The 14,275-nt window shown below is 51.7% G+C and overlaps 1 protein-coding gene across 2 annotated transcripts in view; it reads left to right on the plus strand.

The window, feature by feature from the left end:
- The window catches only part of LOC122388177 (probable methylmalonate-semialdehyde dehydrogenase [acylating], mitochondrial), a 268,791-nt gene that overhangs the window by 80,202 nt on the left and 174,314 nt on the right, over positions 1 to 14,275 (plus strand). For both annotated transcript variants that reach the window (XM_043379029.1, XM_043379030.1), the window contains exon 4: positions 11,572 to 11,726. In XM_043379029.1, coding sequence (XP_043234964.1) covers positions 11,572 to 11,726 — 155 coding nt within the window. The remainder of the gene's footprint in view (positions 1 to 11,571; positions 11,727 to 14,275) is intronic.

A 14,275-nucleotide genomic window follows, 5' to 3' on the forward strand; every position in this document is an offset into this window, starting at 1 on the left:
CTCCTATACCAGTCTTTGAGGGTCCTACACTGACCTCTGAGAGCCCTTCAGTGGCGGTCAAGCGTCCACATTGACCGCTGAGGACCCACATTGACCTCTGAGGGCCCTCCACTGGCCTTTAAGGGCCCCTAAACCGGCCTCAGGGGCCCATCCGGCGTCTGATAGCCTCACGCCGGCCTCTGGTGGCCTCATTTCTGTCTCTCTAGTCCCAAGACTAGCCTTTAAGTGCCTCTGAGGGCCCCGCACTGGATTCTGAAGACCCGATGTCGGCCTCTAAGAGCCCGCATCGGCCTCTGGGGGCCCATTTTGGCCTTTGAGGGCCCTCCGCTGGTCTCTGGGGTCCAACGCCGGCCCATGCCGGCCTTTAAGGGCCCCACACTGACCTCTAAGGGCCCCATGCTGGCCTGTAAGGACCCACATTAGCCTCTGAGGGCCCCTGCACTGGATTCTGAAGACCCAATGCCGGCCTCTCAGGGCCCGCATCGGCGTCTGAGGGCCCATCTTGGCCTTTGAGGGCCCTCCACTGGCCTCTGGGGTCCAACGCCGGCCCATGCCGGTCTTTTAGGGCCCCACACTGACCTCTGAGGGCCCATGCTGGCCTGAAAGGACACACATTAGCCTCTATGGGCCCTGCACTGGATTCTGAAGACCCCATGCCGGCCTCTAAGGGTCAGCATCGGCTTCTGAGGGCCCATCTTGGCCTTTGAGGGCCTTCTGTTGGCCTCTGGGTTCCAACGCCGGCCAATGCCAGTCTTTTAGGGTCCCATTCTGACCTTTGAGGGCCCCATGCCGGTCTGTATGGGCCTACATTAGTCTCTGAGGGCCCCCCGCACTGGATTCTGAAGACCTGATGCCGGCCTCTAAGAGCCCGCATCGGCTTCTGAGGGCCTATCTTGGCCTTTGAGAGCCTTCTGTTGGCCTCTGGGGTCCAATGCCGGCCCATGCCGGTCTTTTAGGGCCCCACACTGACCTCTGATGGCCCGTGCTGGCCTGTAAGGACCCACCTTAGCCTCTGAGGGCCCCGCACGGGCTTCTGAAGACCTGATGCCGGCCTCTAAGAGCCCGCATCGGCCTCTGGGGCCCATTTTGGCCTTTGAGGGCCCTCTGCTGGTCTCTGGGGTCCAACGCCGGCCCATGCCGGCCTTTAAGGGCCCCACACTGACCTCTAAGGGCCCCATGCTGGCCTGTAAGGACCCACATTAGCCTCTGAGGGCCCCTGCACTGGATTCTGAAGACCCAATGCCGGCCGCTCAGGGCCCGCATCGGCGTCTGAGGACCCATCTTGGCCTTTGAGGGCCCTCCGCTGGCCTCTGGGGTCCAACGCCGGCCCATGCCGGTCTTTTAGGGCCCCACACTGACCTCTGAGGACCCCATGCTGGCCTGAAAGGACACACATTTGCCTCTATGGGCCCCGCACTGGATTCTGAAGACCCCATGCCGGCCTCTAAGGGTCCGCATCGGCCTCTGAGGGCCCATCTTGGCCTTTGAGGGCCCTCTGCTGGCCTCTGGGTTCCAACGCCGGCCAATGCCAGTCTTTTAGGGTCCCATTCTGACCTTTGAGGGCCCCATGCCGGTCTATATGGGCCCACATTAGCCTCTGAGGGCCCCCCGCACTGGATTCTGAAGACCCGATGCCGACCTCTCAGGGTCAGCATCGGCTTCTGAGGGCCCATCTTGGCCTTTGAGGGCCTTCTGTTGGCCTCTGGGGTCCAACGCCGGCCCATGCCGGTCTTTTAGGGCCCCACACTGACCTCTGATGGCCCGTGCTGGCCTGTAAGGACCCACCTTAGCCTCTGAGGGCCCCGCACGGGCTTCTGAAGACCTGATGCCGGCCTCTAAGAGCCCGCATCGGCCTCTGGGGGCCCATTTTGGCCTTTGAGGGCCCTCTGCTGGTCTCTGGGGTCCAACGCCGGCCCATGCCGGCCTTTAAGGGCCCCACACTGACCTCTAAGGGCCCCATGCTGGCCTGTAAGGACCCACATTAGCCTCTGAGGGCCCCTGCACTGGATTCTGAAGACCCAATGCCGGCCGCTCAGGGCCCGCATCGGCGTCTGAGGGCCCATCTTGGCCTTTGAGGGCCCTCCGCTGGCCTCTGGGGTCCAACGCCGGCCCATGCCGGTCTTTTAGGGCCTCACACTGACCTCTGAGGACCCCATGCTGGCCTGAAAGGACACACATTAGCCTCTATGGGCCCCGCACTGGATTCTGAAGACCCTATGCCGGCCTCTAAGGGTCCGCATCGGCCTCTGAGGGCCCATCTTGGCCTTTGAGGGCCCTCTGCTGGCCTCTGGGTTCCAACGCCGGCCAATGCCAGTCTTTTAGGGTCCCATTCTGACCTTTGAGGGCCCCATGCCGGTCTGTATGGGCCCACATTAGCCTCTGAGGGTCCCCCGCACTGGATTCTGAAGACCCGATGCCGACCTCTAAGGGTCAGCATCGGCTTCTGAGGGCCCATCTTGGCCTTTGAGGGCCTTCTGTTGGCCTTTGGGGTCCAACGCCGGCCCATGCCGGTCTTTTAGGCCCAACACTGACCTCTGATGGCCCGTGCTGGCCTGTAAGGACCCACCTTAGCCTCTGAGGGCCCCGCACGGGCTTCTGAAGACCTGATGCAGGCCTCTAAGGGCCCGCATCGGCCTCTGAGGGCCCATCTTAGCCTTTGAGGGCCCTCTAATGGCCTCTGGGGCCCAACGCCGGCCCATGCCGGCCTTTAAGGGCCCCACACCGACCTCTAAGGGCCCCATGCTGGCCTGTAAGGACCCACATTAGCCTCTGAGGCCCCTGCACTGGATTCGAAGACCCAATGCCGGCCGCTCAGGGCCCGCATCGGCGTCTGAGGGCCCATCTTGGCCTTTGAGGGCCCTCCGCTGGCCTCTGGGGTCCAACGCCGGCCCATGCCGGTCTTTTAGGGCCCCACATTGACCTCTGAGGACCCCATGCTGGCCTGAAAGGACTCACATTAGCCTCTATGGGCCCCGCACTGGATTCTGAAGACCCCATGCCGGCCTCTAAGGGTTCGCATCGGCCTCTGGGGGCCCATCTTGGCCTTTGAGGGCCCTCTGCTAGCCTCTGGGTTCCAACGCCGGCCAATGCCAGTCTTTTAGGGTCCCATTCTGACCTTTGAGGGCCCCATGCCGGTCTGTATGGGCCCACATTAGCCTCTGAGGGCCCCCGCACTGGATTCTGAAGACCCGATGCCGTCCTCTAAGGGTCAGCATCGGCTTCTGAGGGCCCATCTTGGCCTTTGAGGGCCTTCTGTTGGCCTCTGGGGTCCAACGCCGGCCCATGCGGCATGCCGGTCTTTTAGGGCCCCACACTGACCTCTGATGGCCCGTGCTGGCCTGTAAGGACCCACCTTAGCCTCTGAGGGCCCCGCACGGGCTTCTGAAGACCTGATGCCGGCCTCTAAGGGCCCGCATCGGCCTCTGAGGGCCCATCTTAGCCTTTGAGGGCCCTCTAATGGCCTCTGGGGCCCAACGCCGGCCCATGTTGGTCTTTTAGGGCCCCACGCTAACCTCTGAGGGCCCCATGCTGGCCTGTAAGGACCCACATTAGCCTCTGAGTGCCCAATTCGGTTTCTGATGGTCTCAAACTGCCCTTTGCAGGTCCTGTACTGGTCTCTGAGGGCCCTAATTTTGCCCCTAAGGACCCAAACCAGCCTTTAAAGGTCCCACACCGGCCTCTGATGGTCCCAACTCCCATTTCTGTCTTTGGGACCCAAACTGACCCTTATGTGCCTCTGAGGGCCCCGTACTGGCTTCTGAAGGATCGATGCCGGCTTCTGAGGACCCATAACGGTCTTTAAGTGCCTCATACCGACACCTGAGGCCCCACACTAGCCTCTGAGGGGCCCCAAACTGGCCTATGAGGTCTCTACACCGGCCACTGATGGCCCTATTATGTTCTCTGGGGGGCTCAAGCCTTAACTTTGGGCGTCACGCACTTGCCTCTGAAGGCCCACATCAGCCTCTGGGGCCCTACCTTGGGCCTTTGCCCTTTGATGCCCTTCGCTGACCCTTGGGTCTAACACCGGCCTCTGGGGGGTCTGACACCGTACTCTAAGGGCCCCATTGCAGCCTCTAGGCGATAGGTATCGCCGAAGCGCTATCGATGGGCCCATAAGGGCGCTGTACGGTGAGGAGGGCGCTATAATACGATAAGGAGGGCGCTGACAGGTCAGGAGGGCGCCGGCAAGTGTGGAGGGCGCAGAAAGATCAGGAGGATGCTGTGTGGTAAGGACCATGAAGGCGCCGACTGGTCAGCCCAGAGGGCGCCGAATGTGAAAAGGGCGCCGGCAGGCCATAAGAGCGCTGAATGGCGAGAAGGGCGCCGACAGATCAGAAGGGCGCCGAACAGACAGAAGGGCGCTGAAGATGATGCCAGGGTGCTAGATGGTCAGGAAATTGGAGGTGGATGTCTGGCAGTTCAGGATTGTGGGTGCATCTTCACCCACAAAGAGATATAAAATTGTAAACCTGGGCGCCAGTGCCGCATGGTGTACCGCAATGGCTAACCGTCGAGGGCGCCTAGAGTGCTGGACATTAGAAAGGCGCCTTCGGCGCCCCGAAATGATCGTGGAAGGCGCCATCCAGTGAGGGCGCCTACTAGATTTGGGGGGGGGGGGGGGGCTAAAGCCCAGTGTGCCCCCCCCCCCTTGGCTGCGCCCCTGTTTAGAGCGTTTTACTGTTGTGTTTTCTATCAAGATAAGGTCGATGAGATTGTTGCCTGTGCCCGCGTTATGTACCTACCTACTGTGTGCGGCCGTCTGATCCTTGCGGGGCGGACGACCATTGACGTCATTTCGTCAGCTGAGCAAATGTAAACAAACCTACTGACGAGTTAACCCCCTAATATACGGCCTTGGACGATAAACCGATTAATGAATATTGTCCTGGGCCCTGGCCCCTGTCTCACGGCCCGACGCTGCGCGCGCTGGGAGCTAAGGCATACCCCTGACGTCACTCGAATGACGTAGCGAGCGATCTGTTAGCTTATGATAAATCGCGTTTGGAACAGAGGTCCTAAGGAACCAAGTACAAAGAGAACAGGTTTGAGTGCGAATGCTGCTAGCGTGCTGGCGGAGCGGCGCGCTAGCGTTTTGCGATGACGTCATAGCTTAGCGTCAGAGTGAAGTTTGTTGATATTGCCATGGAAACCCAACGCGCCGACGCGCGCAGCGCACTCAGCGATCTGCTGTGAAACACCACCCTGGAGCCAAGGTCACTGGAGTAATTGGGAGACATTTTCACTGAAGTTCCTCTACGTCATTAACGCCTTTGGTTTCACACTCGAACGCCGTCAACAGCCACAGTATCTATAATAGGGCAAAGTTTCCCGAGTATTTCATGATAGTAACTACAGAATGCATATGGACCAGAGACATGCGATCAGCAGCTCATGACTATGACATTCGGTTGAAATAAATCAACCACCAATGAAGTCATAGCCTACGATTAGGCAGCCCAATTCAAAGAAGATATGGAGCCGTAGATTTGTGGACGGCTCCGGCTCCGGTTGAGTACCTAGGCTCATATTGAGCTTCGGACGCCACAAGCCATTTGCTACTTCTTCCCCACTTTCTTACCCCCCCCCCCTTCCTCCCTGATTCCGCCACTGGCGGTTTCTGTCGCCTGCCGGCGCAGATGGAATGGGTGCGCTCGGACGGCTCAGTCGACTGTTGTTGTAAAGCGCAATTTGTTAAAATATGTGCAATTCTAACGCCGAATTAATTCGAAAAAGTGTCGAATGCCAAATCGTCTCCTGACTACAATGTTTGATGGATTGGCAATATCGTTGGTACCGAAGCATTATGAAACATTTATCTCGCTTTATTGAAGAGAGCAGGTTAAACTGAGCACGTTTATTGTCTTTAATTGCGTAAAACTCTCGGTTCGATATAAGCGCACTCTGTCTATTGAAAGCGCACCTCTAGGTCACGTGACTGGGGTGTGTCACGTGATTGCGCTTAAAACCGAAATCGGCGTCACAGCAGTGAATGCTTAACTACGATGACTATGCATTTCCATTCTCGCAGAGTTTGGGATATCACTAATCAGCAATCATTCATTTCAGAAAGTGTACACAAGCAAGCATGTCTTGACTCTGTCTTTCAAGGTCACGCGCGGTTGCGTGATGTTGATGCATGAAAACGGCGTTTGCCGCGAAAGTTATGAATGGCCCACTCCAAGTTTTTCACAGATGGTTAGGAACATTGTGACGGACATAATATGTAAAAATTACCCAAATCAAGGTGACGTGTTTTTTGCTATTTAAATTTTTCTGTTTTAATTCAAGGTCAAATGCATTTCAAGGTCACTTTAATTTAATTTTATAATTAAAAATCAAAGCCTTATCAATTGCCTATAAGACCCTGTTAATATCATTTTGATATCAGAAAAGGAACCAGAGTTATAGCCATTTAAAAAATTGATGTGTGGCATTTTTCGATATATTCGATGACCTATATCTCAGCGATACGTTATCAAAGTTCGAAAATATTATACGTAACTCATTTTTGAACCATGCCCAGTCTGCCTACAAATTTTCAGAAAAATCGAAGGGGATGACGGATTTCGGTGTTTGATTTGACGTGGAATGCCCCAGCTCCCAACACGCAGGTCGTCTCGCTTTTACGCCGCGAAATCACGCCGGATCCTGCTCGGAAAACGCGAGCGAAACGCAAGCAAAATCAGTCCGGCGCGGGTTGTAAGCTGAAAAGTTAAATCTGTTTCAACTTTTCAGCTTCTCTGCTCGCGAAATGCAAGCGTAATAGCGTCAGTAACCATGGAAACCAAATAAAGCACCTTGGCTTACGGGCTACGGCAATTTTAACTAAATACCGGCGTGGCCTCCTACTTTCAGCACATCGGTATTCATTTGATTGACAATTTTATACGTACAACGTATTAAATTGTTTAGTTTTTATTTTTCGATGTTTAAAGAAATCTTAACACGTATCTTGTACTGCGGTTAACATAAAATGAGGAGTCCGTGGATTTTTTTTTTAAAGCTCCCCTTCGTTATTTTCTTCAAAATCAGTAAAACATAAATTTGATTAGAAAATGGCAGCTTTTACTTTCGTTTGAAAAGTTATATGCCTGGCATGTAGAATTCGGGCTGTAGACAAATTTTGACATTGTGGTCCCATTGCTTAGGATGTTCAGCGTTTTCAAGAGTAATTTCATGTATTTCCGTAAAACCATAACGACTTTGCAGACAAAACTTTTCAGAAAGGCAATGCGGGGTAATTTTGCTGGTGCTAGTGGAACAGCTTTGACGGTGCTCTCAGGATCGCTAAGCTGGAACGGCCGACTTGATAAGCAGTAATGGCGAAACACCTTACATTAGGGGGGGGGATGTCACGTGCAAAGGTAAAGTGTAATCAATAATCAACGCGTTTCAGCCGCAAGTTGGGAGCGCAAAGCGTTTTCCAAGCGGGACGCGTTTTCGACGCGGGTTGTGAGCTGAATTGCAAGTGAAAACTCGGCGGACGAAGCGATTTCCGCGCTTGACGCGAGTTCGACGCGATTTGCAAGCGTGTGCTGTGTTTCGGCCTTTAGGCCTTAGGCCTTAGGGCTGGAAGGTGTTCCCATACCTGCCAAAAAGCTCACAACTATATGATAGTGACGTCAGCAGCCATATGGTTCAACGTGTTTAACCACACCCCTTGAACCACACGGCTTGTAATATTAAAGCATTGCATTAAACTTTGGAAAGTGTGGTACAGTGCACGTGCCGTTTATATGCCGATGCCTCGATTTAATCATGCAATGTAGCAGGTATGGGAAAACGACAAACCAAAAAAGATACGGCTTTTTGTGACCCTGCATTATAAGCAGCAGAGTTTGGGGATCATTGCCATGCATAATTTTTGCCATTTTTGTCTTCAATAACTGTAAGGAGCTGTCCTAATCATCAGGCAAGTTGAAAGGGACATGTGGCAATGCAAATTACAAGGTACCAGGGGCCCGGGAACGATTTTCAAGTTGGGGGGGGGGGGGGCCTAAAATACCTGACATGATGCAAAAGAAACAGTGGCGTAGCTAAGGGTCTAAGGGGACACGTACCCCCCCCCCCCCATCGGGTTCAAAGGGACCTTTGGGTCCGAGGGGCCCTGCGGCGCCATTTGACCGCTGAAGGTCAAACCGCTGACGCCCCATTGGGCTCGTTAGAGCACCTCATGGGCCCTAAATAGCCACACTAACATCTCCATAAGGGCCCCACGCCGGCTTCTGGGCGCCTCTTGCGGCTTTTAAGGGCCCCTCGGTGGTCTCCAAAGGCCTGTTACTGGCCTCTGAGAGGTCTTACCGGCCTATGAGGGGCCAGTTCTAGGGGCATTTCCCGCCTGTGATGGTCCCACACTTATTTTTCTGAGGGCCCCATAACGGCAACTATGGGGCCCTCATCGGCGCCTATGAGGGCCCACACCGGTGTCTCTGAGGGTTTCACACCCCCCAACTCTGAGTGCCTACACCAGTGCCTATTAAAATTAAGCCCTGTATCGGCGGCTCTGAGGACCCAACCAACACCTGTGCATCTGAAGGCCACCCACTGGTGACTTTTGAGGGTCCCACACCGGTGAGTCTGAGGGCCTCACCGGCGTCTGACAGTACCATGCCGGTCTCTAAGGACCCCACAGGACTTCTTCTGCCGGCCTAAGGACCCCTTGCCGGTCACTGAGACCCCCTGCCGGCTTGTAGAGAGTTCGCGTCAGCAGCTCTAAAGCCCCCACACCCGTCTGTAACGGCTCCACACCAGCATCTATGAGGGCCCACAGCAACGCCTGTATAAGGACCCTCACCGGCGCCTCTGAGAGAATCACACTAGCACCTCTGAGCGCCCACACCGGCACATGCATGACGGCCCCACACCGGTGCCTCTAAAGGCCCCTTACCGGCGGCTCTGAGCGCCCTACGCCGGTGATTCTGAGGGTGCTGCCGATAACCGAAGGCACCACATAAGCCCTTAGTGTCGCTGAGCTTTAATCCTATATCGGCCCTCTAATGTATCCCATGCATCCCATCCCATACCGAGGGCGCCACGTCAGTGCACTCATTGCCCCACACCCCTCCCTCACACCCGGAGCGGGTAAACTGTGTTATACCTATAGCAACGATTTTACCACCGTTGTACGTTATGCATTTCTCAAAGTTGACTCAAAATGGCCCAGTATAAAACTGGCCTGCCAAGCTTATGGCCAAGGTCAGGCCCAAATCAAAGCGGGATGACAATAGCAGATGTTGTCAAATCGATACTGTATCAGCAGAAACCATTCAGATGGCAAAGAAAATGCCGTGTGTTGATGTTTAGATGTATAAATGAAACAAGAAGGAAAGAAGTCCGGAAAAGGGAGGAAAGACCTTTTGTCGCTGCCTCAATGTTGAGGGGGCGCCGCCCCCTCGGCTCTCAAGTTGGGGGGGGGGGGCAAGCGCCCCCTCTGCCCCCCCCCCCTGTTCCCGGGTCTATGCAAGGTACATTAAGGTACAATAACCTACCTATATTTTTCTGAACATGTGGGGCTAAAGAAGGAGAGATTGGTATTATGATCCATCTTTAAGATGTGTGGAAGCTCCCCGGCCCCTACCTATGTTGGCAAATGATAACACCATACATATTTAAGTTTCACCACTTTGATTGTTGCTGGGCATCCGTTGGCAGAATTTTTAGAAGCTAGTATACTCATCAAAATGTTAGTCTGAATTCTTGTTATGGGTTCCTGAATACTTTGGATCCTGAGATGTATCTATTCTTGTCGTGGGACGTTGAGGACTGTGGGCCCCTGAAATGTATGCTTGTCGTGGGACCTAGGGCACACCTAGGGGACTGTGGATCCTGAAATGTATACTGGTCGTGGGGGCCTGGGGTTTGTTGATCCTGCAGTGTATGTATACCTGTAGTGGGACCTTGGGGACCGTGGATCTTGCAATGGATACTTGTCGTGGGAACTTAGGGACTGTGAGTCCTGCACTGTATGCTTATCGTTGGACCTTAAAAACCTTGGATTCTAAAAATTGAATTTGCCGTGTGATCTTGGGGATCCTGGATCTTGATTTTTGGTCACGGCACAATTATGATGGGTTGGGTGATAAATAAAAACAAAATAAAACCTTTTTTTTCTTTTTGTAAAAAATATTCAGTGTGTCAGAGCTGTGACGAAAAATAAGTGGCCTAAGTCCGATGAGAAAGCAGGATTTGGGGGTACCCTAAGTTTGACCCTTCGAGCCGGTGCCCCGCTTTGTCTCAAATCGTTCCGCCGCCTATTGTCTCACTGACTTCCCGCGACCCGTTGGGGGGGGGGGGGGGCGCAAAGGGCCCCTCTGTGGTTTTTCGCAGATAACTCAGAAACGGCTGCGAATTTCGACTTAAAACATTCAGTACCTCTCCGGACATCAATTTACACAACTCCTAAAACAATTAGGTCCCAGGTCATTTCACGAGCTATAGAGGTCAAACTGAGGTCATGTTCGGCGATTTTTCGTCGAATAAGTTGTTCACTGATAAAAATTGCAGAAAATCAGGGTTTCAATTTAGCGACTCAAAAATTGTACCGTAGGTATCTAAAGCATAACGAACAAAATGGGTATCTCGAAATTTCCAAAATAATAAAATCCCTAAATGTAAGGATTTTATAACTCAAAATTTAGATTTCTTGGGATATTGTTAAAATTTGGAATTTGTTTCCAAAAACAGGAATACATGTATGTCAGAGAAACCGATACGGGCCTTGCACATGCCAAAAATTAACAAAATATCTCTAAAACTGCCAGAGATATAGCCATTTGAATGACTGAAAAAGTAGCGACTGCTCTTATGACGTCACAGTATTTTCGGTTCAGTCGGGAGTGATATTTATGATACTTATTAACCTTTTCCTGACTGAATATGTTTATTTACGTGAGTAAAGTAGTAAAGTCACTTTTACGTAAATAAATTGTTTTTCGTTGTAAACCGGTACAATATGACCTTCCTGTCCTTCCTGTGACGTCATAGATCCAAGAAAAATGGTCAAGGAGCTTTCTGTGGTTGCATATATATGACATGTCTTCATAAAGACTCGAATATTCACATTTTAACATGCCTTTCCTTACGATTCACGAAAGTGTATGCTGATTGGTCGAGGCTGACCTCTGTTGTGACGTCATAGGTCATCATTCACTCAGGTGACTATCCACATGCCATCTATCATATACATCATATCCAGACTCATTTCGGAAACTTAAATTTCATTTTTTTGACCGACTTCTCGTCACTGTAGATTGGACTGATTTGATCTTTTTTTACCTCCCTGTGACGTCACAGGTCAAATATCAAGGTCATCGATGTTCTGACTTGTGAATCTCGATGAGCTCTTTCGAATGCCCTTTGAATTTTTTTTCCGATTCGGCTATTGGTTCCGGAGATACGACGGGGGCCCTTTTGCTCCCCCCCCCCCCCCCCCCAACAGGACTTGGAACCTGCCAGACCTCAACGGGGCGCGGGTTAAGCGAAGGCCTCTGATAATGTTTTGGTTTTGAGCAGCGGTGGTTGAGAGCCAGTGGCTGCCGTCTTGTGACTGTGCGCTGTACTCTGCTGCAGAGGTGGTGGAGCACTGCTGCAGCATCACCAGCCTGCAGCTGGGCGAGACCATGTCGGACGTGTCGCGCGACATGGACACGCTCTCGTTTCGGATCCCGCTGGGCGTCACTGCCGGCATCACGCCGTTCAACTTCCCGGCCATGATTCCGCTATGGGTGAGAACACAATCGCTGGCACGGCTCTCGGTGCAGTGCGTTGCGCTGCGGTAGCCGAGCCATGTTTCACGAACCCATAATTTTGCTAGTTTGATTCATTATTACTTGTTTGATACCGTAGGGTAGAGCTATTTGATATGAGTGGGAACTGGGAACTGCAGCAATCTATTAAAATAGGTGTAAAACGAAATTAATGTGTTTAAACTCAAAACCACTTCGCAAACAACTCTTAGGGGTCGCCCCCCCCCTCGTACGTAGGGGAGACCCGGGAGGTATGGGCCGGTTTTGTGAAAAGGCAATTTTCTTCCAGTGGGAAGTGGCTAGACCCGGTTTTTCACTATGCATACCTGAAATTGCCTTTCGCCTGCAAAGTGTGCCTGATATTAGGCATCTGGGATAAACTATTTTGTCTCGAGATAGCTTTCAATAAATCATGCGCTTTTTCGATCCATAAAAATACACCGGGAGGTATGGGCCATGACCCGAGAGGTATGGGCCGGTGCCATGTTTCATATTCTTTTCTCGATAATGAGAACAATACTCGTAGCTGGTATCTACCTTGATCTCTCTTAGAGCCCAGGAACCGCATAAGCGGCCAACAGCTTACTTCATGGGGGTCACGTGGGCACATATGTCTTTTGGTAAACTCAGTCATGCTCCATGAAATAAGATATATATTTTTCTGTTTAAATGAAATTTGTAATTAAATTTTCGACCTTGCGCGACAAAAATAAAAGTTATTGAAGAGGACATTCAATGAAAGCATCATTTTATTGATTTAGGATCAATGGGGGTGGGTGGCCCAAACCTCCCGGTAAGGACGCCAGAATGTGCGTAGCATGAAATTAGGTATATGTATTATGTAATTATTACATTAGGGTCGTGCACTCGGCCAGGACGTGGCACGGGGTATCTGCCGTCTCTCCTGGCAGTCCGTCTTCGCACTATGGGCAGTGTCGCGACGGGTTGCGGCCGATTCGGTGAAGGTACTGGCACTGGCGGATCCAGGGGGGGGGGGCCACGGGGGCCATGGCCCCCCCAAAAGCCTGAGAGGGGGGCCAACATAGCTTTTGGCCCCCCCCAAATACTTGAATTGAACATCATATGGTGTTAGGTGACCCATGAATATTTTCTCACTGGCGCACATGTTTTCGGGTAAAAAGAAGTGAATACCACATAGATCGAAAATATTTACATACCGTAGCCCTTAGCAAAACGATTTATCTTTCCCACCTTCCAACATAGTATGTATATATTCGCATCGCAATACCTCTGAAAAATCCTTTAATTTGGAAGCCGTCATGGGATCTGGAAGCATGATTTGTTTCAAACATGACGAGACTGTTACTTGTCACAATAAGTGTAAATGCTTTAAAGTCATTTTATCTTTTACTCAGGTTGATAAGTTAATGGTATTACTTTTCAGAGTCTCAAGAGTAAATGTATTTTTTATTTAAATGATGGCAAATATTTCGACCCCCATTGAGGAGCCTTTTTCAATGCGAAATTACATGGAATAATAAACGATGCAGACAGTGCAAAGAATGCAAGTTTCACATCAGCAAAGTAATCCTTGTTTTTCACGTGGTCGACATCACAAGAACTTCCATTAAGTCAAAAATTAATATCCTATCTGGCAAAATACAATGAAAAATTAAGATAATTTAAATGACACACACTCACGAAAGTAGAACAGGCTCATTTTGTATACTGTTAAACACTGACACTACCTATGGATTCGCGTTAAGACAACTAACGTCACTAATTACGGGGGCACCGTACCTACCACATCTGACACCACAAAAGTAGAAAAAAAAGGTGTTGCCCTACTCACTTCATCCAACAGGTCACACATAGCATCCTCGTGTGATTTGATTGGCACAAACTATGATTTTTCCGAAAAACTGATAAACCGCATGATGCGACTACTTCAAAACGACGTCCCATATGGGGCTCAAATGAACGCCCCCGCTGTCGATGTTTATCGAAGGGCGTGACTGTCTGATCTCAATGGCCTCACGGATTTTCCTTTTCTTCCAGTGGCTTTCGATGGCCAGAGTTGCTGCCTCAAACGGGTTTATATCACCTCCACATGCCTCAAAATGTCTGGCGGTGGCAGAAGTCTCACGTCGTCCGTGCTTCATATCGGCGACATGTTCCTTCATACGATCACTTTTTGGCCTTCCGGTCTCCCCGACGTAGCTCGCGCCGCACGAGCACCGGATCTGGTAAATTGCCCCCTTTTTCTTTTCTCCCGACACAGGGTCTTTGACTCTTACCAAGTGGTCTTTCAGCCGCTTTGACTTGTGGGCCACGACAACTCTTTGCGCTCTGAGCAGTTTCGCTATCTTTTCGCTGACGCCTGGTACGTAGGGCACCGCCGCAAATGCTTTCCTTGTACCGGTAGAATCCTGGATATTCCTACGGGCGTCCCGGCGTTTGGTGGCCTTCATGATAAACCGTTCCGGGTACCCATTCGCCGTGAAGATTTCTTTGATTCTACTCTTTTCCTCTTTCAGACTGGACGAGCTACTGCAGACTCGTCTAGC

This window comes from Amphibalanus amphitrite, unplaced genomic scaffold, assembly GCF_019059575.1.
Source record: "Amphibalanus amphitrite isolate SeventyFive unplaced genomic scaffold, NRLGWU_Aamphi_draft 000312F_arrow, whole genome shotgun sequence".
Lineage (NCBI taxonomy): Eukaryota > Metazoa > Arthropoda > Thecostraca > Balanomorpha > Balanidae > Amphibalanus > Amphibalanus amphitrite.